Raw genomic sequence first — 27,299 nt, 5'->3', positions numbered from 1 at the left:
AGATGGAGTTTTGCTCTTGTCACCCAGGCTATAGTGCAATGGCACGATCTTGGCTCACTGCAGCCTCCGCCTCCTGGGGTCAAGCGATTCTCCTGCCTCAGACTCCCAAGTAGCTGGGATTACAGACATGAGCCACCACACCTGGCTAATTTTTCTATTTTTAGTAGAGATCGGGTTTTACCATGTTGGCCAGGCTGGTCTCGAACTCCTGACCTCAAGTGATCCACCCACCTTGGCCTCCCAAAGTGCTGGGATTACAGTCGTGAGCCACCACGCCTGGCTATTTATTTATTTATTTATTTATTTATTTATTTATTTATTTTTGAGATGGAGCCTCACTCTATGGCCCGGGCTGGGGTGCAGTGGCGTGATCTTGGCTCACTGAAACCTCCACCTCCCAGGTTCAAGCAGTTCTCCTGCCTCAGCCTCCCAAGTAGCTGGGACTACAGGCGCCCACCACCATGCCCGACTAATTTTTGTATTTTTAGTAGAAACGGGGTTTTGCTATTTTGGCCAGGCCGGTCTCAAACTCCTGACCCCAGGTGGTCCATCCACTTCAGTCTCCCAAAGTACTGGGATTACAGGCATGAGCCATCGCGCCCGGCCCGCCCGGCCCTTTTTCAGTTATAACCACTCACAGAGAGCGTGTAGCATGAAGGTTAGATGCCTAGACTGTGGGGTTACCACTCTTATGCTGGGTGACCCTGGACAAGCCATTTAATTTTTCTAAGCCTCAGTTTCCTTATCTATAAAATGAATCGAATAAGGATACCTTTCTTATAGGGGTGAGTGAAGATGAAAGGAGATAATAACCCTAATGCACCTAGGCAGGCCTGGCACTGAGGAAGAGCTCAGTAAATATGAGCCTATCATTAGGATTAGTTTTTATTTATTTCTTTATTTATTTTTTGAAACAGGGTCTTGCTCTATTGCTCTGGCTGGAGTGCAGTGACGCGATTTTGACTCACTGCATCCTCTACCTTCTAGGCTCAATGGATCCTCTTTCCTCAGCCTCCCCAGTAACTGGGACTACGGGGGCACACCACCACAGTCAGCTAAATTTTTTGTAGAGATGGGGTTTGCCATGTTGCCCAGGTTGGTCTTGAACTCCTCAGCTCAAGCAATCCACCTGCCTCAGCCTCCCAGAGTGGTGGGAGTAGAGGCGTGAGCCACCACACCCAGCCATATTAGCTATTATTTTTTGCTCTGTATGTGTGCAATTTCCATTGGCAGGGACGCATCACTATGGGCAAATCCCAGCTAAGCGAATCAGGAACCAGCTGCCAATTTATATATTGGCAATCACTCATGCTCCCACTACTCCACTTACGTAAACTATTAAGAACTGTTGAAGCTATCTTCTTTCTTTTTTCCTTTTCTTTTTCTCTCTTTTTTTTTGAGATGGAGTTTTGCTCTTGGTGCCCAGGCAGAAGTGCAATGGTGTGATCTCGGCTCACTGCAACCTCTGTCTCCTGGGTTTAAGCGATTCTCCTGCCTCAGCCTCCTGAGTAGCTGGGATTACAGCCATGCGCCACCATACCTGGCTACTTTTGTATTTTTAATAAAGACGGGGTTTCTCCATGTTGGTCAGGCTGGTCTCAAACTCCCAACCTCAGGTGATCTGCCCTCCTCGGGTGCTGGGATTATAGGCGTGAGTCACCACACCCAACCTGAAGCTATTTTCTTTTCTTTTCTTTTTCTTTGTTACAGAGTCTCACTCAGTCATCCAGGCTGGAGTGCAGTGGCCTGATCTCGGCTCACTGTGACCTCTGCCTCCCAGGTTCAAGAGATTCTCCTGCCTCAGCCTCCTGAGTAGCTGGAATTACAGGTGTGCACCACCATGCCCAGCTAAGTTTTGTATTTTTAGTAGAGACTGGGTTTCTCCATGTTGGTCAGGCTGGTCTCGAACTCCTGACCTCATGTGATCTGCCCACCTCAGCCTCTCAAAGTGCTGGGATTACAGGTATGAGCCACCGTGCCCAGCCACACTGAAGCTATTTGCTAGTTCCTTCCCTCAGCTATTCCCCTGCCTCTCCTTAGATGAGGCCATCACTAGAATTGTATTTATTTCATTCCTTTTGAAAGGACTCTATGTAAAGTTGACCCTTAAACAATGTGAGGGTGATCCCCACATAGTTGAAGATTCAAGTGTAACTTCTGATTCACCTAAAACTTGATTACTAACAGCCTACTGTTGATCCGAAACCTTACTGACAACATAGTCAATGGATATATATTTTATATTTTACGTATTATATGTTGTATTCTTACAATAAAGTAAGCTAGAGAAAAGAAAATATTTTAAAAATCACAAGGAAGAGAAAATATATTTACTATTCATTAAATGGAAATGGATCATCATAAAGGTCTTTCCTCCTCATCTTCACATTGAGTAAGCTGAGGAGGAGGAGGAAGAGGAGGGGTTGGTTTTGATGTCTCAGAAGTGTCAGAGGTGGAAGACAATCCATGAATATTAGAAGATACCAAGAAACAACAAAAAAGGAAAAATTAAAAAAAAAAAAAGGAAACCCACAAATAAGTAGACCTGTGCAGTTCAAACCTGTGTTGTTGAAAGGTCAACTATATACTTTCCTAAATGATAATTGCTTAATTTTGCTGACTTTTGAGCTTTATAAGGTGATATTACACAGTATGAGGACTTCTGCATTTCCCCTTCAATTCTAAGATTGATTTATTCATGCAGTTTAGTATAGCTTTATTCATTTTCACTGCTCAATAATATTATATTCCAGTCCAATTTATCCGTTCTTTCGCTGGTGGAGAATTGTTGTATTCCATTTTGTTACCATAAACAGTGCTGCCATGAACATTCTCATACAAGTCTCCTGGTATGTATGTAGAAGAGTTTCTCTAGGGTATATATGTAGAAAGGAGTTGCTGAGTCACAAAATAATTTTCAGGACAATTTGTAAAGAGTTCAGGCCGGGCGCGGCGGCTCAAGCCTGTAATCCCAGCACTTTGGGAGGCCGAGGCGGGTGCATCACGAGGTCAGGAGATCGAGACCATCCTGGCTAACAAGGTGAAACCCCATCTCTACTAAAAATTAGCCGGGCGTGGTGGTGGGCGCCTGTAGTCCCAGCTACTCGGGAGGCTGAGACAGGAGAATGGCGTGAACCCGGGAGGTAGAGCTTGCAGTGAGCTGAGATTGCGCCACTGCACTCCAGTCTGGGAGACACAGGGAGACTCCGTCTCAAAAAAAAAAAGAAAAACAAAACAAAAACTTCTGTGAAGATTAAATGATATGATGTATTTTTAAATTAATTAATTAATTAATTTTTTTGAGGCAGAGTTTCACTCTTATTGCCCAGGCTGGAGTGCAATGGCACGATCTCGGCTCACTGCAACCTCCGCCTCCCAGGTTCAAGCAATTCTCCTGTCTCAGCCTCCCTAGTAGCTGGGATTATAGGCATGTGCCACCAGGCCCAGCTAATTTTGTATTTTTTTTTTTTTTTTTTTGAGGCGGAGTCTGGCTCTGTCGCCCGGACTGGAGTGCAGTGGCCGGATCTCGGCTCACTGCAAGCTCCGCCTCCCGGGTTTACGCCATTCTACTGCTTCAGCCTCCCGAGTAGCTGGGACTACAGGCGCCCGCCACCTCGCCCGGCTAGTTTTTGTATTTTTAGTAGAGACGGGGTTTCACCGTGTTAGCCAGGATGGTCTCGATCTCCTGACCTCGTGATCCACCCGTCTCGGCCTCCCAAAGTGCTGGGATTACAGGCTTGAGCCACCGCGCCCGGCCTACTAATTTTGTATTTTTAGTAGAGACGGGGTTTCTCCATGTTGGTCAGGCTGGTCTTGAACTCCTGACCTCAGGTGATCCACCCGCCTCGGCCTCCCAAAGTGCTGGGATTACAGGCTTGAGCCACTGTGCCCGGCCTGATTTATTTATTTTTAATAGAGACAGTGTCTCACTCTGTTGTCCAGGCTGGGTACAATGGCCCAATCATGGTTCACTGTAGCCTGGAACGCCTGGGCTCAAACCATTCTCCCACCTCAGCCTCCTGAGTAGCTGGGACTACAGGTGCACACCACCATGCCTAAGTTTTAAATTTCTTGCAGAGAAGGGGTCTCACTATATATTGCCCAGGCTGATCTTGAACTCCTGGGCTCAAGTGATCCTCCTGCCTCAGCCTCCCAAAGTGCTGGGATTACAGGTATGAGCCATGGTGCCAGGCCAAGACAATGTATTTTAAAGTATTACTGAGGCCAGACACGGTGGCTCATACCTGTAATCTCAGCACTTTGAGAGGCCAAGGCAGGCAGATCACATGAGGTCAGGAGTTCAAGGCCAGTCTGGCTAACATGGTGAAACCCTGTCTCAACTGAAAATACAAAAATTAGCCAGCCATGGTGGCGTGTGCCTGTAGTCCCAGCTACTCGGGGGGCTGAGGCAGGAAAATCGCTTGAACCCGGGAGGTGGAGGTTGCAGTGAGCAGAGATCGCACCACTGTACCGCAGCCTGGGCAACAGTGGGAGATTCCGTCTCAAAAATAAATAAATAAATAAATAATAAAATGCTATTAAAACCATAACAGACTGGGTACCTTGGCTCATGCCTGTAATCCCAGTACTTTGGGGGGCTGAGGTGGGAGGATCACTTAAGCCCAGGAGTTTGACAGTCGCTTGGGCAACATAGTAAGATCCTGTTTCTACTAAAAATAAACAGTTAACTGGTGTGGTGGTGTATGCCTTTAGTCCCAGCTACTTGGAAGGCTTAGGTGGGAGAATTGCTTGAGCCTGGGAGGTGGAAGCTGCAATGAGCTGTGATCATGCCACTGCATTCCAGCCTGGGCAACAGAGTGAGACCCGGTCTCAAAACCAAAACCAAAATTAAAAAAAAGAAAACATGGCTGGGCGAAGTGGCTCATGCCTGTAATCCCAGTACTTTGGGAGGCCAAGGTGGGCAGATTACAAGGTCAAGAGATCGAGACCATCCTGGCCAACATGGTGAAACCCCATCTCTACTAAAAATACAAAAATTAGCTGGGCGTGGTGGCACGTGCCTGTAGTCCCAGCTACTTGGGAGGCTGAGGCATGAGAATCACTTGAACCCAGGAGGCAGAGGTTGCAGTGAGCCGAGATTGCACCACCACACAACAGCCTGGTGATAGAGTGAGATTCTGTCTCAAAGGGCATGGTGGTGTGCACCTGTAGTCCCAGCTACTTGGGAGGCAGAGGCAAGAGGATTGCTTGAGCCCAGGAGTTTAAGGTTACAGTGAGCTCTGATCAGGCCACCGCACTCCAGTCTGGGTGATAGAGCTATACCCTGTCTCTAAAAGAAACAAAAAAAGCCTAAGCCCATAACATACTTTACAATGTAAATTAATGTTATTAAAATAGGATAACAAGGCCGGGCGCGGTGGCTCAAGCCTGTAATCCCAGCACTTTGGGAGGCCGAGACGGGCGGATCACGAGGTCAGGAGATCGAGACCATCCTGGCTAACACGGTGAAACCCCGTCTCTACTAAAAAAAATACAAAAAACTAGCCGGGCGAGGTGGTGGGCGCCTGTAGTCCCAGCTACTCAGGAGGCTGAGGCAGGAGAATGGCGTAAACCTGGGAGGCGGAGCTTGCAGTGAGCTGAGATCCGGCCACTGCACTCCAGCCCGGGAGAGAGAGCGAGACTCTGTCTCAAAAAAAAAAAAAAAAAAAAAAAAAATAGGATAACAAAATCAACCCAATATTAATAGAGAAGCAGAAGTGTACTACTAGTGGGAGACTGGAGCTAACATTTATTGAATCATTACTATTTTAGTGGCATTTTGGTACCTCATTTAATACTCACAACAAGTTTAGGAGGAGGTATTATTTGCACTAATTTATGCATTAAAATACTGAGGCTCAGAGATGTAAAATTACTTGCCTGAGGTTATACAGCTAGAGGTGGAGCTGTTGGTCAAAGAAGGCATGGCTCTATCTAAGAGAGATTTAAAAATACCCTAAGTACAACGCTGGTTTACAAAGGATTTTGACCACCAGGCATGGTGGCTTACGCCTGTAATCCCAGCACTTTGGGAGGCTGAGCCAGGTGGATCATTTGAGGTCAGGAGTTCGAGACCAACCTGGCCAACATGCTGAAACCCCGTCGCTACTAAAAATACAAAAATTAGCCAGGTGTGTGGTACACACCTGTAATCCCAGCTACTTGGGAGGCTGAGGCAGGAGAATTGCTTGAACCTAGGAGGCGAGGTTGCAGTGAGCCAAGATTGTGCCACTGCACTCTAGCCTATGCAAAAACTTTGAGCCCTCAGATCTCCATGTGACATCTCTCTTGTGGTCTATGAGCCCGGGACCCATTCCTTTACCCACAGTCACACATTTTGAGATAGAATTGGCTCATGGGAAGAAAAGATGGCTTAAAGAGATACTGAATATCTCCAGAATGGGCCAAGACTCGGATCCCAGGGCTTACCAAGGTAAGACGGCAGGTTTAAGCCCAGAGCCCTCAGAGAAATGCCTATGGCTGAAACACCCCACACCGGCACAACATGTTGTCAACTTCATGTCTACTTCTTTCTTTTTCGTGATTCTCTTATTCCTTTTTCATTCCTTTTTGAATTCAATAAACATGTTTAAAAGTCCTATTGAATGCAGGAACTATAGTAGGAGATATTTAGAACACAAGCCTGAAAAAGACCTATTCCTTGTTCTTTAGATCAATCTAGTGAGAGAAGCAGATATATACAAAAGTATAAGTCAAGGCAGATTTTTAAAAATTCAGCAATGGAATACAACAATGAACCAATACTTTCACATAAAGGCAATGTCTTGTAATGAAAAATGCCAGGCTTTGGAATCAGCTCTGAAGCTGGCATGTCAGTTTAGCTCTGGCCAATGTAAGCGCTTAGCCTTGGTTCCTTATTGATAAAAGAAGAGTTATTATACTTAGCTTTAACATTCTAATTCCAAGATTGCTTTGAGGACTACTCATGGTGAATAAAATTCCTAGCAATAGTTGATACTTAATAAACAATGGCCATTATTACTCAATCCTCAAAGGAGGAAGGTGAAGCAGATATAGTTACTCCCGTTGACAAAGGAGGAAGCTAAATCTCAGTGAGATTAAGCAATTATTCTGAAGACACCAAACTAGTAAGTGAAGACGCCTAAACTCTGATTTTCAGATCTTTTAAATTCCAACACCCCATACCAGCACAACAACCTTTTAAAAACTACAATTTTTTTTTTTTTTTTTTTTTTTTTTGAGGCGGAGTCCCGCTCTGTCACCCAGGCTGGAGTGCAGTGGTGTGATCTCGGCTCACCGCAAGCTCCACCTCCCGAGTTCACGCCATTCTCCTGCCTCAGCCTCCCGAGTAGCTGGGATCACAGGTGCCCGCCATCACGCCTGGCTAATTTTTTGTATTTTTAGTAGAGACGGGGTTTCACCGTATTAGCCAGGATGCTCTCGATCTCCTGACCTCGTGATCCGCCTGTCTTGGCCTCCCAAAGTGCTGGGATTACAGGCGTGAGCCACCGCGCCAGGCTTTTTTTTTTTTTTTTTTTTTTTTGAGATGGAGTTTCACTCTTGTTGCCCAGGCTGGAGTGCAATGGCCCGATCTCGGCTCACCGTAACCTCCACCTCCTGGGTTCAAGTGATTCTCCTGCCTCAGCCTCCTGAGTAGCTGGGATTACAGGCTCGCGCCACCATACCCGGCCAATTTTTGTATTTTTAGTAGAGACGGGGTTTCTCCATTTTGGTCAGGCTGGTCTTGAACTCCCGACCTCAGGTGATCCGCCCACCTCGGCCTCCCAAAGTGCTGGAATTACAGGCGTGAGCCACCTCGCCCGGCCTAAAAACCACATTTTTACTGATCTCATGCTTTTCTGTTCAATTGCATTAGAGAGGACGCCTAAGATAAAATGAATATAGAGGGAAGTGGGATTTATGCAGGGTCTCGACCTCCGGAGAGGTGAGTTTAAGGAGACAGGAGGATGAGCAGGAGCAAGCGCGCGCACGTAAGGAGCGTTTGGGAAGTAGTCAAGAGTCCGCCAGGGGTGGAGTGGGTTCATAAGGCTAGAAGGAGGGCTCCTTCCACGGTTCAGGGTGATGACTTGATGAGTAGCGGATACCAGAACTCTGGTAACTACACGGAGAGACGTTTAAACCCGGACACTTGCACGCCGGGTCCTCTCCGTGATCGCCCAGCCCATCTCGGGGGCAGACCCGTGGCGCAGCCCGCCTATCATCGCGGCCAAGACTGACGAGGTCTCTTCTTTATAGGCGAGCGACAGCGTGACGTCATGTTCGCCGGTGAGGTGAAGAAAGAGGACGCCATGATTGGTTGGCGCTGGGGCGGCGGGCGGTGGAAGGGCCTGGGGAGTCCAGGTTTCACGCCTGTGCTGGACTTTCTCCTTCCATGTTTCCAAGCCGTCGGGGGCTACAGAGAGCGAGGAGTCGGCTCAGCGGAAACCTGGATTTGGTTCTAAGCCGTGGGGTTGAGAAGGGGTGACCGGAAGTGATCGTGGGACTGACCGGAAGCGAGGCCTGGAGGGGAAAGAGAGAGCGAGCCCTGGGAGGGAGGGGGCCTCCAGCAGAAAGGGGCGGAGGAAAAGGTGCAAAAGCGGCGTGGGAGCGCCGGGCTAGCTTCCTGCGGCTGCTGCTGGTCTGTCTGGGAAGCAGCAAGCCACCACCACGAACTCTCAAGAGGGTATCTTAAGGAGTGGGAGTGCGGGAGTCCAGAGCTGCTTCTGGGAAGTCTGCAGTAGTTGAGCAAAAGGGTCCTCACGTTCCTGAGACCTGGGCAGGGGGGATTTTGGAACCTGGGGCAACCAAGAACTAGCAGCCAAGGGTACGGGAGATTAGTTATACGAGAAGTGCTGGTCGGGCTTGGGGGTGGCCGGTGGGCACTGCGTGGGAAACCCTGGTTTGTAGTTTTCTACTGTGTTACTCCTGTTGGGTAGAATTACCCTCCGCGCCTTTGTACAAGACACGGTGTCTCCTGGGGCAAGGAAGGAGCCAGGATGGCCTGGGCTCTGAAGCTGCCTCTGGCCGACGAAGTGATTGAATCCGGGTTGGTGCAGGACTTTGATGCTAGCCTGTCCGGGATCGGCCAGGAACTGGGTGCTGGTGCCTATAGCATGAGGTGAGTGATATTTTCCCAGACCCTACACCTTCTGAATAACAAAGGCGGATAGAGACTAAGAAAAGTGGTTGAGTGGGAAGGAGGTGTATAGAGTTTTAAAAAGCTGTCTACGATTGTGGGAAGGGGACTTGTCCTTTGTCGCTTTGAGTAGTGTTGTGGAAGAAATGGAAAAAGCGATTGTAAGCTATATGAAGCCTGCGCAGGATCAGTGGAAGAAGGAAGAGTGGTCCTCGATTAGCAACCAGATGAATGTTGAGAGGCTTTTGTGCCAATGTGCATTGGAGACTTGGGGATTGTTGGTGTATGTGGGGGTAAGTCTGACGTTATGTGAAGAAGGGGTTACATATAGCATAGGAAGGATATCTAGGAAGTTGGGAAATTGGGAGCTGGTGCTTAATGATGAATATTCGTTCGTTTCTTGTTGGAAAGATATGGAAGTCCTTGATGAAGAAGTCCGTGCAGCTTTATCTTATCACTAGCTTGCTTTAAGACTTTACTTAATTCTGGGGTTTCTGACTTTTAAAACGTAAGCTGTGAAATGAAAAAATGACGAAGAAAACTTAAGATGCTTCTGGATCTTTACGTATCAAGCCAATTGTTGATAACAGATGATACATCGCCTTTCGGCCGGGCTCGGTGGCTCACGCCTGTAATCCTAGCACTTTGGGAGGCTGAGACGGGCGGATCACTTGGGCCTAGGAGTTCGAGACCATCGTGGCCAATGTGGTGAAACCCCGTCTCTACCAAAAATACAAAAATTAGCCGGGTGTGGTGCTGCGGGCCTGTAATCCCAGCCACTCGGGAGGCTGAGGCAGGAGAATCACTTGAATCCCGGAGGTGGAGGTTGCAGAGATGGTGCCATTGCCCTCCAGCCTGGGCAACAAAGTGAGACTCCATTTGAAAAACAATACAAAAACTCCTTTGAAAGCAACGTTACTGCCTATATAACTTTCTGCATGCATTGGCTAGTTTATTCCTCCAATATAGTTTATTTCATTTATAGATGTGCAAGAATCCTGTATGGAAGTGTTGAAACAGCTGCGTCTTAGGGGTAGATGGACTATAATTGGGTTTCCTAATGCATTGTAAGACTTTAAGTGAGTCAAGAGACTAGAACTTAACATTTTCATTGGGTTTATAAAAGTTCATAGGGGAAAGATGCTTTTTAGGGGGAAACTAGATGCATTTTTCATTCTGATAGTGAGATCTTTTAAGAGTTATGTAAAGTTCCTTTATTCCTACTAATTCAAAGTGGACTTTCCTCACTGAAGTAAAATTATGAGTTAGAATTTACGACTTCAGGCCGGGCATGGTGGCTCACACCTGTAATCCCAGCACTTTGAGAGGCTGAGGTGGGCGGATCACAAGGTGGGGAGTTTGAGACCTGGCCAACATGGTGAAACCCCATCTCTACTAAAAATACAAAAAATTAGCCAGGTGTGGTGGGGCACGCCTGTAATCCCAGCTACTTGGGAGGCTGAGGCAGGAGAATCGCTTGAACCGGGAGGCGGAGGTTGCTGTGAGCAGAGATCACACCATTGCACTCCAGCTTGGACAACAAGAGCAAAACTCTATCTCAAAAAAAAAAAAGAGAATTTAATACTTCAGCATCTTGAGGAATCTTTACTTATAATTAGAATAATAAAGACTGTTATTCTAAATAATAATCATGCCTGTAATACCAGCACTTTGAGGGGGTAGAGACTGGAGGATCTCTTGAAGCCAGGAGTTCCAGACCTGCTCTCCACAAATAAATCAATAGATAAATTACCCCGGCCTGGTGGCATGTTCCTGTAGCCCCAGCTACTCAGGAGACTGAGGTGGAAGGATTGCTTGAGCCCAGGAGTTTGAGTCTGCAGTGAGTTGTGATTGTATCACTCTACTCCAGCCTGGTGACAAGAGTGAGACCTCTTAAGAAAAAAAAAAAAAAAATTTAAATATTAAGAAAAATTGGAAAAAAATAACTATCCTTATGTAAATATTGTAGTGATTTCAGGGAAACTTGAGTTCTATATGTGCTATCATACAGTCCTCTTAGTCATGAGAAATTTAACTTTGGTTTTACCTGTCATTGTTTATATAAGTCTGAGCGTAAAAATAGAGGTGAATTTGGTCTGAAAGTAAGTGCCGTGACCCTGAAGTTAACACGTGAGCATCTGACATAATATTTGACAATTTTCTATGCTGTTGCTTGTGTAAAGATATTCACAGCAAAAAGTTTGATTTTGTTTAGATTACCAGAGGTTAGGCTGGAAATAATTAAATAAAACATCATCAAACATTTGTTAATCTACTAGGTGCAATACCATATGCTCTTGATCCTATGCCATCTTACATTTAATTAAGAGTGCTTTACAAATCATACCGTGTGGTTGTCGCAGACATTAGAATGGCTCGCAAATTTACACATTTAGGTTTTTTCAACATCAAAATCAAATGCGTAAGTTTTCAAACATCACTTTGAGTTCTCAAGAGCACAGTGTGCCAACATTTTAAGTACTCTTTTCTTTTCTTTTTTTGAGACGGGTCCTGTTCTGTCACCCAGGCTGGGGTGCAGTGGCACCATCTCGGCTCAGTGCAACTTCCATCTCCCGGGCTCAAGTGATCCTCCCACTTCAGCCTTCCGAGTAGCTTAGACTACAGGCACATAACACTATGCCCGGCTTTTTTGTTTTTTTCATCCTTCTTTTCATGTGTTAGGTACTTGTCACTATTCTCTTGACTTTTTTTTTTTTTTTTTTGAGATGGAGTCTTGCTCTGCTGGCCATGCTGGAGTTCAGTGGTGCGATCTCAGCTCACTGCAACCTCTGCCTCCCTGGTTCAAGCAATTTTCCTGCCTCAGCCTTCCGAGTAGCTGGGACTACAGGCGCACACCAACAAGCCCAGCTAATTTTTGTATTTTTAGTGGAGATAGGGTTTTGCCATGTTAGCCAGGCTGGTCTGACTCCTGTTCTCAGGTATCCACCTGCCTCGGCCTCCCAAAGTGCTGGGATTACAGGTGTGAGCCACCATGCCCGGCCAGCTTTTTTTTTTCTTTTGAGATGGGGTCTCACTGTGTTGCCCAGGCTGGAGTGTAGTGGTATGTTCATGGCTCACTGCAGCCTTGAACTCCCAGGGCTCAAGCAGCCCTGCCTCAGCCTCCTGAGTAGCTGGGACTACAGGCATGTGCCACCATGCCCTACTCAGTTTTTCATAAATGCCGTTTTAGTGTTAAAGAAGTTTCCTTCTATTCCTAGTTTGCTGAATATGTGTGTATATGTGTGTTTATTGTGGTAAAATACCCATAACATAAAATTCTATCATTTTAACTCTTTAAGAATGTCCAGATTAGTGTAATTAAGTACATTCACGTTGTTGTACAACCATCACCGTGATCTGTCTCCAGAATTTTTTCATCCCAAAGTAAAATGCTATTAAACACTAACTTCCCATCTCCCTTCACTCCAGCCTCTGGCAGCCACCATTCTACTTTCTGTCTCGATGAATTTGACTACTCTAAGAAACTCATATATGTGGGATCATATATTTATCCTTTTGTGACTGACTTATACACTTAGCATAATGTCTTTGAGCTTTTGCTGAGTGTTTTTCTTTTTAAATCATAAAAGGGTATTGAATTTTTTCAAACATCTTTTTTGTGTCTATTGAGATGATAATGTGGTGTATCACATTGATTGATTTCCTTATGTTGAACCACTCTTGCATTCCTGGGATAAATGTTGGTCATGGTATATAATTTTTTTAATGTATTGTTGGATCCAGTTTGCAGTTTGCTGTTATTTTCTTGAGGATTTTTGTTTCTATATTCATGTGGGATATTGGTTTATAGTCTTCTTATCATATCTTTTTTTTTTTTTTTTTTAAAGAGACTAAGTCTCCCTGTGTTGCCCAGGCTGGTCTTAAACTCCTGGACTCCTGTCTCAGCCTCCCAAAGTGCTAGGATTCCAGGTGTGAGCCACCATGCCCAGCCTGAATTTTATCATATCTTTTTCTGGCTTTGGTGTCAGGGTGATGCTGGCCTCATAGAACATTAGGAAGTGTTCCATTCTTTTCTGTTTTTTGAAGGAGTTTGAGTAGGATTGGTGTTAATTCTTTGAATATTTGGTAGAATTTGCCAACGAAGCCATGTGATACTGGGCTTTTCTTTGTTGGGAGGTTTTTGTTTAACAATTCAATCTCTTATTATAGGCTTGTTGAGACTTAATTTTTTTTGAGTCAGTTTTCGTACTTTAATGTTTCTAAACATTTGTCTGTTTTATCTAAATTATCTAATATGCTGGTTTATAGTCATTCATATTATTCTCTTATAATCCTTTCATTTATGTAAAATTAGTAGTAATATCCCCGGTTTCATTTCTGATTTTATTTATTTTCATCTTCTTTCTTTTTTTCCCAGTCAATGTAGCAGGAGTTTGTAAATTCTGTTGATCTTTTTAGATAACAGATTTTTGGTTTTGTTGATTCTTTCTGCTATTTTTATTCTTCTTGGTTTTTGTTGTTGTTGTTTGTTTTTGAGAGATGGGGTCGTGCTCTGTTACCCAGGCTGGAATGATGCAGTGGTGTGATCATATGCACTGCAACCTCAAACTCCTGGGCCCAAGTGATCCCCTTACCTCAGACTCCTGAGTAACTGAGATTATAGGCATGTATCACCAAACCCAGCTAATTTTTTTTTATTTTTTAATTTCATAGAGATGGGGTCTCACTGTCTTGCACAGGCTTTGAACTCCTGGCCTCAAGCAATCCTCCTGCCTCAGCCTCCCAAAGTGCTGGGATTACAGGTGTGAGGTACTGCACCTGCCTTATTTTTATTCTTTATTTCACTTATCTCTACTCTAGACATTATTATTCCCTCCGTTTTGTTGGGTCCAGTTTGTGCTGCTTTTTCTAGTTCCTTAAGGTCTGAAGTTATTGATTTAAGTTCTTTCTTTTTTTTTTAACTCTCTTTTTATTTTTATTTTTTGTAGAGATGGGGGTTTCACTATGGTGCCTAGGCATGTCTTGAGCTCATGGGCTCAAGCGATCCTCCCACCTCAGCCTCCCAAAATGTTGGGATTAAAGGCATGAGCCACCATACCCTGCCTTCTTTCTAAAATTTTGTTATTATTTATTTATTCATTTATTTGTGTATTTATTGAGACAGAGTCTCGCTCTGTTGCCTGGGCTGGAGTACAGTGGCGTGATCTTGGCTCACTGCAACCTCTGCCTCCCAGGTTCAAATGATTCTCCTGCCTCAGCCTCCCAAGTAGGTGGGATTACAGACATGCACCACCATGCCTGGCTAACTTTTGTATTTTTAGTAGAGACGGGGTTTTGCCATGTTGGTCAGGCTGGTCTGGAACTCCCAACTTCAGGTGATCTGTCTGCCTTGGCCTCCCAAAGTGCTGGGATTACAGGTGTGAACCACTGCGCCTGGCATTATTATTATTATTATTTGAGACAGGGTCTTGCTCTGTTGCCCAGGCTGGGGTGCAGTGGCACCATCACAACTCACTGTAGCCTCAACTTTCCAGATTCAGGCAATCCTCCCACCTCAGTCTCCCAAGTAGCTGGTACCGTAACTAGCTAATTTTTGTATTTTTTGAAGAGACAGGGTTTCATCATGTTGCTCAGGCTGGTCTCAAATTCCTGGGATCAAGTGATGCTCCTGCCTTGGCCTTTTAAAGTGCTGAGATTACAAGCATGAGCCACCATACCCAGCCCTGAAATGTTTAAAATATGGAATGCTTCACGAATTTGCATGTCATCCTTGTTCAGAGGCCATGCTAATCTTCTCTGAATCGTTCTAACTTTAGTATATGTGCTACTGAAGTGAGCATTAAACAACATACTTAAACACCAAATGAATAAAAAGAGGAAATCATTAGGGAGATAAGAAAATACATTGAGCAAATTAAAATGAAAACATACATACCAAAATTTATGGATGCAGTAAAACCTCAGAGGGAAATTTAGGGTTGTAAATGCTTCAGTGAGCTGTGATCGTGCCACTGTACTCTAGCCTGGGTGACAGAGTGAGACCCAACCACACAAAAAAATCAGGATTTAGTTCAAAAGCTCTTATACATATGGGGACTATAGTTATTACAATATATTGTATACTTGAACATTGCTAAGACAGTAGAGTTGATTTTAAGTGTTTTCACCACAAAAAAGAGAAGCATATGAGGTAATGCATATGTTAATTAGGTTGGTTTAGCCATTGATACATTTGATGGTGTCCCAGTAGGCCCCATGGCTCGTTCCTTTTTCTTTTTTTTTTTTTTTTGAGATGGAGTCTAGCTCTGTCACCCAGGCTCGAGTACAGTGGCACCATTTTGGCTCACTGCAACCTCCACCTCCTAGGTTCAAGAGAGTCTCCTGCCTCAGCCTCCTGCGTGGCGGGGACTACAGCCGTGGGCTACCACACCCAGCTAATTTTTGTATTTTTAGTACAGATGGGGTTTTGCCATGTTGGCCAGACTGGTCTTGAACTCCTGACCTCAGGTGATCCACCCGCTTTGGGCTCCCAAAGTGCTGGGATTACAGATGTGAGCCACTGTGCCCAGCCTCTGTTCCTTTTTCTTTGTTCATTTTTTTTTTCCTGCTTTTTAGCTTAAGTAATTTCAGTTCTATCTTCATGTTCATTGATTCTTTCTTCTGCCTGTTCAACTCTGGTGTTGAATCCTTTAGTGAAATCTTTATTTTGGCTCTTGTATCTTTATGTCCAGAATTGCTATTTCATTCATTTTTATATTTTAAAAATATTTTTATTGGTATTCCTTACTTGCTTATACATTGTTCTCCTGATTTCCTTTAGTTTTTTGTTTGTTTGTGTTTTCATAGTTTCCCTCAACTCTCTGAGCATATTTAAGACAGTTAAAGTCTTTGTCTAGTAGGTCCATTGTCTGGCTTGCTATGGGGTGGTTTCTGTCAATTTCTTTTTCTTTTTTTGAGATGGAGTCTCGCTGTCTCCCAGGCTGGAGTGCAGTGGCGCGATCTTGGCTCACTGCAAGCTCTGCCTCCCAGGTTCACACCGTTCTCCTGTCTCAGCCTCCCGAGCAGCTAGGACTACAAATGCCCACCACCACACCCAGCTAATGTTTTGTATTTTTAGTAGAGATGGGGTTTCACCCTGTTAGCCAGGATGGTCTCGATCTCCTGACCTCGTGGTCTGCCCGCCTGGCCTCCCAAAGTGCTGGGATTACAGGCATGAGCCCCCATGCCCCACCAATTTTTTTCTTTTTCTTTTTTTTTTCCTGTGAATGGGCCATATAGTCCTGTTTCTTTGTTTGCTTTGCAAAGTTTTGTTGGGAAGTTGACATTTTGTGTGCTGCAATATGGTAACTCTGAAAGTCAGATTCCACTGCCTCCCTAGAGATAATTGTTGTTACTTATGAAAGCTGCATTTGTTTTGTGACTTTTCCAGATTGTCTTTGCAAAGAGTGTATACCTGGTTGCATGTGGTCACTGAATCTCTGTTCTTTTATCTCTGTGGTCTTTCAGTGACTTGACAGAGATTTCCTTAAATGCTTAGATCCAATAAGAAAAGAAAACATAAAGAAAAAGGAGCATTCTCTCTCTTTAAGTTCAATTGTCTAGTGCCACTAGGGAAGCAACTTCAGTCAGGGGGTGTGCATGTGTGAAACAGTGGCCAGCGCTCTGGCAGCTCCTCAGCAATCAAAAGTAGTGAATGAAACACATAACCTCAATTTTTTGGAGGACAAAGCCCCTATTTCCCAGCCTAGCACCAGCAAGCTGCAATAGGAACTGTCATCTCAACAGTTGCATACCACGGGACTGGGAGCTACAGAATGATAGATGCTATTCCAAATGCCAAAATTCACTAAAATTTACCAACTTTTTTCTTTATCAAGCACTCTTCTGGACACTGCAAGTGTTTCATTAGACCCCAGAGTCCTAAAATAGTCACCTCAAGCAGTTCTTGCCATCTCAATAGTTGTTTTGGTGAAAGTACTAACTCCTGAAGTTCCTACTCTATCGTCTTCCATGACCTGTGTCCCTAATTTTCAGCATCCATTTAGTTGATCCAACCCTCCTTCTGACTCAGTGTATGCGCGCACACACACACGCACACACACACATACTCATCCAATCTGTTCTCTACACAGAAAGAACCCTTTGTAAGTGCCAGTGCCTATGTTTTTTTCACTTAAAAGATAATTATTTCATTCTCAATATGGAAAAAGCAGAGTTTAAAAAAAAAAAAATTCACAGCCGGGCGCGGTGGCTCATGCCTATAATCCCAGCACTTTGGGAGGCCAAGGCAGGCAGATCACAAGGTCAGGAGTTTGAAACCAGCCTGACCAACGTGGTGAAACCTCGTCTGTGCTAAAGATACAAAAAATTAGCTGGGCGTGGTGGCAGGCACCTGTAATCCCAGCCACTCGGGAGGCTGAGGCAGGAGAATCGCTTGAACCCCAGAGGCGGAGGTTGCAGTGAGCTGAAATTGTGCCAGTGCACTCCAGCCTGGGTGACAGAGCAAGACTCCGTCTCAAAAAGCAAAAACAAAACAAAACAAAAATTCAGAGAGGATTGTGGGAAGATGATAAAGTAGGAAGTACCGGAAATCTGTCTCCCCACCAACATAACAATTGTTCTGGCAGAATCTGTCTGATGCATCTTCTTTGGAACTCTGGAGTTTATTGAAATCTTACAACTGTGAGGAATTAACTGCAATTTACTGTCCAATCCTGGACAGTAAATTGTGGTTAATTTCAGTCAATTGCAGCACTTAGTACAATAGCAGCTGCCCATCCACATCCCTCACCCCCATAGCAGGCAGCTGTGCACATGTTCCTGGAGCAGCTTGCACATAGTTTGTGGAACCTAAGGTGGGCAGAAAGGACCATTTCTTCCAAATATCAGGAATCTGGATCAAGTGCAGTAGCTGGTGCCTGTAATTCCAGCGCTTTGGGAGGCTGAGGCGAAAGGATTGCTTGAGCCTGGGAGTTTGAGACCAGCCTGGGCAACATAGTGATACCCTGTCTCTAAAAACAAAAACCCACATTTCAGAAATCTGTGCTCCAATCAGAATTGCTGCTTCTGGCCAGGCGCAGTGGCTCACGCCTGTAATTCCAGCACTTTGGGAGGCCGAGACAGGTGGATCACTTGCGGTTAGGATCACTTGAGGTTAGGAGTTTGAGACCAGTCTGGCCAACATGGTGCAACCCTGTCTCTACTAAAAATACAAAAATTAGCCAGGCGTGGTGGTGCGTGCCTGTAACCCCAGTCACTCAGGAGGCTGAGTCAGGAGAATTGCTTGAACCTGGGAGGCAGAGGTTGCAGTGAGCTGATACTGCACCACTGCACTACAGCTTGGGCGATAGAACTTGTGCCACTGCACTACAGCCTGGGTGACAGAGTGAGACTCTGTCTAAAAATAAAGAGGCTGGCGCAGTGACTCACACCTCTAATCCCAGCACTTTGGGAGGCCGAGGTGGGTGGATCACTTGAGGTCAGGAGTTTGAGACCAGCCTGGCCAATGTGGTGAAACCCCGTCTCTACTAAAAATACAAAAATTAGCTGGGCGTGGTGGGGGGGCGCCTGTAATCCCAGCTATTTGGGAGGCTGAGGCATGATAATTGCTTGAACCTGGGAGGTGGAGGTTGCAGTGAGCCAAGATCACGCCATTGCACTCCAGCCTGGGTGGCAGGGCAAGACGCCATCTCAAAAAAATAAAAAGTAAATTAAAAATAAAAGAAAGAATTGCTGGTTTTGATCACGGAGTTGCAAAGAGGCAATGGTTATTGTTGCACCTCACCACTTTGTTATAAGTCCCCCCACTACCACCACCAAAGTGATGTCCAGGAGATTTCTCTTTTTTTGAGACAGAGTCTCACACTAATGCCCAAGCTAGAGTGCAGTGGTGCAATCTTGGCTCACTGCAACCTCCGCCTCCTGAGTTCAAGCGATTCCCCTGCCTCAGCCTCCCGAGTAGCAGGGTTTACAAGGGTCCGCCACCGTGCCTGGCTAATTTTTTTTTGTATTTTTAGTAGAGACAGGGTTTCACCATGTTGGCCAGGCTGCTCTCGAACTCCTGACCTTGTGATTCGCCCACCTCGGCCTCCCAAAGTGCTGTTATTACAAGTTTGAGCCACTGCATCTGGCCGATGTCCGGGAGATTTAAAGGGCTGGCACCATACTCTCTGTCTCCATTTTTTTTCTTTTTTCCCTTTTGAGAGCCAGATATTGATGACTAGGGGCCGGCGTGGTGGGTCACGCCTGTAATCTCAGCACTTTGGGAGGCCAAGGCTGGAGGATCACTTGAGGTCAGGAGTTTGAGACCAGCCTGGCCAGCATGGTGAGACCCTGTCTCTACTAAAAATATAAAAATTAGCTGGGCGTGGTGGCTCATGCCTGTAGTCCCAGCTACTTGGGAGCCTGAGGTGGAAGAATCGCATGAACCTGGGAGACAGAGGTTGTAGTGAGCCGAGATTGTGCCACTGCACTCCAGCCTGGGCGACAGAGCAAGACTCTGTCTTAAAAAACAAACAAACAAAAAAACATATTGATGACTAGGACGATCAATAGGAACCAAATAGATGGGAGAAATTAAGAAGTCATTGTGCATGCTCAGGATAGGTGGAAGGCTCAGTACAGTCATATACTGCATAATGATGTTTTGGTCAGTGACAGATAGCATAGATGACAGTGGTCCTATGAGATTATAATGGAGGCCAGGCATGGTGGCTTATACCTGTAATACCAGTGCTTTAGGAATGGGGGGCTCTCTTGAGTTCAGGAGTTCAGGACTGGCCTGGGCAACATAGCAAAACCTCATCTCTACAAAAATAGTAAAAGAAGAAAAATTAGCTGGGCATGGTGGTGTATGCCTGTAGTCGTAGCTACTCCGGAGGCTGAGGTGAGAGGATTGCTTGAGCCCAGGAGTTTGAGCCTGCAGTGAGCTATGATCATGCCACATCACTCCAGCCTTGGTGACAGAACGAGACTCTGTCTCTAAAAAAAAAATTAAGATTATAGTGGATAAAAAAAATATTATAATGGGTTGGGTGCAGTGGTTTATGCTTGTAATCCCAGCACTTTGGGAGTTCAAAGTGGGAGGATCACCTGAGGTCAGGAGTTTAAGACCAGCGTGGCCAACATGGCGAAATCCTGTCTGTACTAAAAATACAAAAATTAGTCAGGCGTGGTGGTGCATGCTTATAATCCCAGCTACTCTGGAGGCTGACGCAGGAGAATTGCCTGAACCCAGGAGGTGAGCGGTGGTTGCAGTGAGCCAAGATAATGCCACTGTACTCCAGCCTGGGCAATAGAGCGAGACTCCATCTCATATTACTGAAATACTAAAGATAAAATTGAAAGTGGGAATATTACCCTCAATTCCACAGAAATGGAAAGGGTAGGCTGGGCATGGCAGCTCACATGTATAATTCCTATGCTTTTGAAGGCTGAACTGGGGACATCACTTGAGCCCAGGAGCTCAAACCAGCCTGGACAACATACTGAGACACTGTCTATACAAAAAAATAACACCTGCCTGTAGTCCTGGCTACTTGGAAGGCTGAGGCAGAAGGATTGCTTTAGCCCAGGAATTCAAGACTGCAGTTAACCATGATTGTGCCATGGCATTCTAGCTAGGGTGACAGAGCCTGTCTCTTGGGCTGGGCGCAGTGGCTGACGCCTGTAATCCCAGCAGTTTGGGAGGCTGAGATGGGCAGATCACTTGAGGTCAGGAGTTTGAGACCAGCCTGGCCAACATGGTGATATCCCGTAAAAATACAAACAAGAAAATAAACCAGCCATAGTGGCGTATGTGCCTGTAAGCCCAGCCATTCAGGAGGCTGAGGCAGGAAAATCACTTGAACCCGGGAGGTGGAGGTTGCAGTGAGCTGATGCTGCGCTGTTGTACTCCAGCCTGGGCAACACGAGTGAAACTCTATCTCAAAAAAAAAGAAAAAAAAAGAGATTATAATAGAGTACGATAAGCAATTGTAGGCTGGTCTGAAGATAGTGAATTATCTTAATTGATTGTTGACAGTCAGTTAGGGATAGAACTTATTCTACTCTTTCCCCCATCCTTACTACTGCACTTGACTAGTTTTTTGAGGAAAAAAATTAATAAACCAATTGTACGCCAACAAATTGGGTAACCTAGATGAAATGGTCACATCCTAGAAACACAAAACCTACCAAGACTAAACTACTAAGAAATAGAAAATGTAAATAGTCTCATAACTCATAAGGAGATTGCATTTGTAATAAAAAATGTCCCAACAGAGAAATCTCTGGACCTGATGACCTCACTGGTGAATTCTATCAACATTTCAAGATTAACTAACACCAGTCTGTCTCAGACTTTTCAGAACATTAAAGAGGAAAGAACACTCACTAATTCATTCTGTGAAGTCAGCATTATCTTTGACATAGTTTGGATATTTGTCCCTCCAAATTGCAAGTTGAGATTTGATCTGCAGTGTTGGAGGTGGGTGGGGCCTAGTGGGAAGTATCTGGGTCATGGGGGTGTATCCCTCAGGAATGGCTTGGTGTGGTCCCTATGGTAATGAGTGCATTTTTGCTCTATTAGTTTACTCAAGAGCTGGTTGTTTAAGTGTCACACCTCTCCCCTCTCTCTTGCTTCCTTTCTTGCCATGTGACATACCTGCTCTTCCTTCACCTTCTGCCGTGATTGAAAGTTTCCTGAGGTACTTATCAGAAGCAGATACTGGCACCATGCTTCTTGTACAGCCTGCAGAACCATAAGCCAAATAAACCTCTTTCCTTTGTAAATTACCCAGCCTCAGGTATTCCTTTATAGTAATGCAAAATGGATGAATACAGTCTTGATGCCAAAGCCCTACAAAGATGCTCTAAGAAATCTATAGACTAATAGTTTGTTCTTTCTTTCTTTCTTTCATTTTTTTGTGAGACAAAAAAGAGTCTCACTGTATCACTGAGGCTGGAGTGTAGTGGTGCAATCTTGGCTCACTGCAGCCTGGGCCTCCTGGTTTCAAATGAATCTCGTGCCAAAGCCTCCCAAGTAGCTGGGATTACAGGCATGTGCCACCACACCCAGCTAATTTCTAAATTTTTGGTAGAGGCGGGGCTTTGCCATGTTGGCCAGGCTGGAAGTGATCCACCCGCCTTGTCCTCCCAAAGTGCTGTCTTTACAGGCGTGAGCCACCGTACCTGGCCTATAGACTAACATTTCTTAGGAACATTGATATAAAAATCATCAACAAAATACTAGCAAACCAGATTTAGCAGTATATTAAAAGGATTTACACCATGACCAATAAGCAAATGAAAAGATACTCAACATTGCTAATTAGGGAAATGCAAGTCAAAACTCCAAGATACTACCTCACACCCATTAGGATGGCTGCTATCAAGAACAGCAGAAAATAATTGTTGGGAAGGACATGGAAAAATTGGAACCATTGTACACTGTTGGTAGTCATGTCGAATGGCACAGCCTATGTGAAAAACTATGGTGGTTCTTCCAAAAATTAAAAATAAAATTACCATATGTGTCAGGATTTTCCAGAGAGACAAAACCAGTAGGGTATAGATGGATGGATGGGTGAAGGAGAGGGAATTTATTAGGAGAATTGGCTTACTCAATTATGGAAACTAAGAAGTGCCATGATAGGTCATCTGCAAACTAGAGAACCAGGGATGTCAGTACATTGGCTCAATCTAAGTCTCAAAGCCCCAGAACCAGGGAAACCAGTGGCATAACTTTCACACCGAGGCTGAAGGCCTGAAAACCTGAGAGGCTACTGGTGTAAGTCCTGGGGTCCAAAGGCTGGAGAACTTGGAGTACTGATATCAAAGGGCAGGAGAAGGGTGTTCCAGCCCCAGGAGAGAAAATGGATTTACCTTTCCTCTGCCTTTTTGTTCTATCTGGGCACCCATCCCACTGGATGTTGCCCTCTAACATTGAGGGTAGATCTTACTCTCTCAGTCAACCTACTCACACACCAGCCTCCTCTGGAAACACCCTCACAGATACAGTCAGAAACCATGCTTTACCCACTTTCTAAGTATCCTTTAATCAGTCAAGTTGACACCTAAAAATCCTCACACCATACGATCCTGTAATTCTACTTGTGGAGGTTTAGTGGTTCCCCTTTTATCCTAGGTTTCACTTTCTGAGATTTCAGTTACCCAAGTTCAACTGTGGCCTGTAAAAAAGATAGGTGAGTATAGTGTAATAAGATATTTTGAGAGAGAGAGAGACCTCTTTTATTTATTTATTTAGAGATGGAATCTCACTGTGTCACCCAGGCCGGAGTGCAGTGGCACCATCTCAGCTCACTGCAGCCTCCACCTCCCAGGTTCAAGCGATTCCTGTGCCTCAGCCTCCCGAGTAGCTGAGATTACAGGCGCCTGCCACCATGCCTGGCTAATTTTGTATTTTTAATAGCGACAGGATTTCACCATATTGGCCAGGCTGGTCTCGAACTCCTGATCTTAAGTGATCTGCCCGCCTCGGCCTCCCAAAATGCTGGAATTACCGGCGTGAGCCACTGTGCCCAGCCACATTTCTATAATTTATTACTATATATTGTTATGGTTGTTTTATTATTAGTTGTTGTTAATCTCTTACTCTGCCTAATTTATAAATTACCTTTACCATGGATAAATACATATATATATATATATATATATATATATATAGAAAAAAACACGCTATACGTGGAGTTTGATACTCTCTGTGGTTTCACACATCCATGGGAGTCTTGGATCTCCCCATCAGATAACGATGACCTAATGTATACTCAAAATAATTGAAAGCAGGGTCTTTAAGAGATATTTGTGTACCTAATGTTCATAGGTATAACCCATTGATCAAGGGATGAATGGATAAGCAAAATGTTGTGAGTACATACAATGGAATATTATTCAGCCTTTAGGGTGGCTGCTAGTAAAAAATCGAAGTAACAGGTGTTGGAAAGAATGTAGAGGAACTGGAACCTTTATGCATTGCTGGTGGCAATGTAAAATGGTGCATTCACTGTGGAAAACAGTATGGTGGTTCCCAAAAAAATTAAACGTAGAATTATGATACAGCTGTTTCACTTCTGAGTATATATTCAAGACAACTGAAAGCAGCGACTTGAGCAGCTATTTGTACACCTGTGTTTAGCAACATTATTCACAACAACCAAAAGGTGGAAGCAACCTAGATAAACAAAATGTATATAATATGTACATATGATGGAATATTATTCAGGCTTGAAAAGGAAGGAGATTCTGATATGTGATATAACATGGATAAATCTTGGGACATTATGATATGTGAAATATCAGACACAAAAGGATAAATATATGATTCCACTGCCATGAAATACCTCAGGTAGTCAAATTCATAATGATAGAATGTTGAGTAGTGGTTACCAGGAGAGAGGAGAGTGAGTAGTTCTTGTTTAATGGGCACAGAATTTTAGATTGGGATGATGAAAATTTCTGAAAATGGATAGTGGTGATGGTTAAGTACACTATGAATGTACTTAATAGCACTGACATGTACACTTAAAAATGGTTAAAATATTACAGATTGAAGCATTGATATAGACAACAACAAAAAACAAAAAAAGGTTAAATGATAACTTTTTTTTTTTTTTTTTGAGACAGGGTCTTGCTCTGTCACCCAGGCTGCAGTGCAGTGGCACAATCACAGTTCACTGTAACCTCAAACTCCTGAGCCCAAGTTATTCCCCTGCCTTGGCCTCCCGAGTAGTTGGGACTACAGGTGTGCACCACCACACCTAGCTAATTTTTAAAAAATTTTAGAGAGATGGGGTCTTGCTATGTTGCCCAGGCTGGTCTAGAACTGACCTCAAGCCATCCCCCTGCCTTGGCCTGCCAAAGTGCTGGAATTACAAACCTGAGCTGCTGTGCCCAGCCAACATAGTATTATGTATATTTTACTACAAATTTTAAAAATGGAAAACAAAAAGAATGCAAATAGTTCTCCTTTGCCCTAGTCCTGATCCCTCAGCTAGCTGCAAAAGTATTACCACCAATGATGGTTGCCAGGGGCTAGTTCCTGTTCAGTGGGTGTGAGAGTTTCAGCTTTGCAAGATGAAGAGTTCTGGAGATGGATGATGGTGATGGTTGTACAACAATATGATTGTGCTTAATACCACTGAACTGTTCACTTAAAAGTGATTAAGATAGTAAAGTTTGTTGTGTGTATTTTATCACAAAAGCAATTGGGAAAAAATAATTTTAGACTTGTATAATATTTGCATGAATACTACAAATAATTTGTGAAAACCCTTCACCTAGATTCCCCAAAGGATAATATTTTAATATATTTGCTTTATCCTTCTCTTTTTCAGAATTTCTCACACACTCAGAATTATTTTTTTCTGAATGATTTAAAGGTAAAAGGCAGATGTGATGCCCCAAACACCTAAATACTTCAGTTTGTATTTTTTAAAAACAAGAAATTCTCTTACATAACTATGGTATAACGATCAAAATTGGGAACTTAACACTGACACAATGCTATAATCTATAGACCTTATTCAGATTTTCTCAGTTGTCCTAATAATATCCATTATAGTAAAAGAATATCCAGTATCATGTGTTGATTCAGTGACCTTGTCTCTTTCATCTCCTTTAATCTGGAACAGTTCTTGAGTCTGTATTTTTATGACACTGACAATTTGATAAGTGCAGGGTAGTTATTTTGTGGAGCATCCTTCAATTTGTTTTTGTCTGTGGTTTCCTCGTTAGATTCAGGTTATGCACGTTGGGCATTAATACCTAAGAAGTGATGCTGAGTTCTCTGTGTATCATATTAAGATGCACATCTATTTATTACTCCTATTACTGGCAATGTTACTTGAGTGGTAGGGTCCAGTTTTCTCCTTCATAAAGTTATTCATTTGCCTTTTGTAATAATGTCTTGGGAGATGTTTTGTGACTGTGTAAATATCCTGTTCTCAGACTTTCACCTGTTAATTTTAGCATTCAGATGATTCTTGCCCTAATCAGTTATCTTAATGGTCATTGCCAAGTGATTTTCTCTTTTTGCCTTCCCTCTACATTTATTAGTTGGCTTTCTACTGTAAGAAAGAGTTTTCTGTTCCTATGATTTTTTATCAATATAGACTCATAGATTCTTACTTTATTAAATACATTGTAATCTTCTATCACTATATATTTTGATGACGGTGTTCCAGGTTTGGCCAGGAGGAATTCCTTCAAAATGATTTACACACAGAGAAGCCTTTTAAAATTAGGTCTTGTTAATACTGTCCTAAGTTAACTATTAATATCACCCTTTTTCACTCACCAAGGTATACCTGTTTTAGTGATAAATTATATCATCACTTTCTTTAAAATGTTCATCAGATTGTGCTACTTTTCTCCTGAAAACTGTCCAGTGGTTTCACATCTCACTTTGCATAAAAGCCACACATTTGGCAAGGATCCATATGGTCTGCTCCTCCAGCCATTTTATGTACTCTTCCCCGGCTTGCTCTGCTGCAGCCGCACCCAGTCTTAGGGCTCCACTTTCACCTCACTGTCTTTGCATTTGCAGTTACTCTTCCCGAAACATTCCTGTATGTTCCTTACTTCCTTTAGGTTTCTACTCCCATGTCACTTTATCAGAGAGGGCTTCCAATCTCCTTCATGTAAAATAGCAAGAGCCTCCTTCCCCTCACCAGCACTCCTTGCTTTCTTTACTCTCTCTGCTTTATTTTTTCCCTAACATCTGATGTGTAATTCATTTGTTGGCTTCTCTCCCCAACTTCATGCTTCATAAAAGAAGGGATTTTCTTTTGTTCTCTGCTCTCTGCCTACTGTTAGAATAGTGCCTAATAAGTAGTATGTGCTAATTTGTTGAGTGAATGAACTCACTATCTCTCCATTTTGTTAAAAATGGCAAGTACGCCGGGCGCGGTGGCTCAAGCCTGTAATCCCAGCACTTTGGGAGGCCGAGACGGGTGGATCACAAGGTCAAGAGATCGAGACCATCCTGGCTAACACGGTGAAACCCCGTCTCTACTAAAAATACAAAAAACTAGCCGGGTGAGGTGGCGGGCGCCTGTAGTCCCAGCTACTCGGGAGGCTGAGGCAGGAGAACGGCGTAAACCCGGGAGGAGGAGCTTGCAGTGAGCTGAGATGGGGCCACTGCACTCCAGCCTGGGCAACAGAGCAAGACTCCGTCTCAACAACAACAACAACAACAACAACAACAACAACAACAACAACAACA

General features: G+C 44.1%; 1 protein-coding gene and 1 non-coding gene across 4 annotated transcripts in view; one reads left to right on the top strand and one right to left on the bottom strand.

Moving 5' to 3' along the window:
• The first annotated feature begins 8,246 nt into the window (after nucleotides 1–8,246).
• TFCP2 (transcription factor CP2) overlaps nucleotides 8,247–27,299 on the top strand; it is a 79,621-nt gene continuing 60,568 nt past the window's right edge. For all 3 annotated transcript variants that reach the window (XM_023211111.1, XM_023211110.1, XM_023211109.1), the window contains exon 1: nucleotides 8,247–9,100. In XM_023211111.1, coding sequence (XP_023066879.1) covers nucleotides 8,979–9,100 — 122 coding nt within the window. In that variant the 5' untranslated portion in view covers nucleotides 8,247–8,978. The remainder of the gene's footprint in view (nucleotides 9,101–27,299) is intronic.
• LOC111542119 lies at nucleotides 14,813–14,919 on the bottom strand. Its single transcript, XR_002731459.1, has one exon. It is a non-coding gene; the product is annotated as a U6 spliceosomal RNA (small nuclear RNA).

The sequence above is a fragment of the Piliocolobus tephrosceles genome, chromosome 10, assembly GCF_002776525.5.
Source record: "Piliocolobus tephrosceles isolate RC106 chromosome 10, ASM277652v3, whole genome shotgun sequence".
NCBI lineage: Eukaryota > Metazoa > Chordata > Mammalia > Primates > Cercopithecidae > Piliocolobus > Piliocolobus tephrosceles.
Note: the sequence above shows the minus strand (reverse complement) of the source record. Positions and strands in the feature narration are given on the sequence as shown.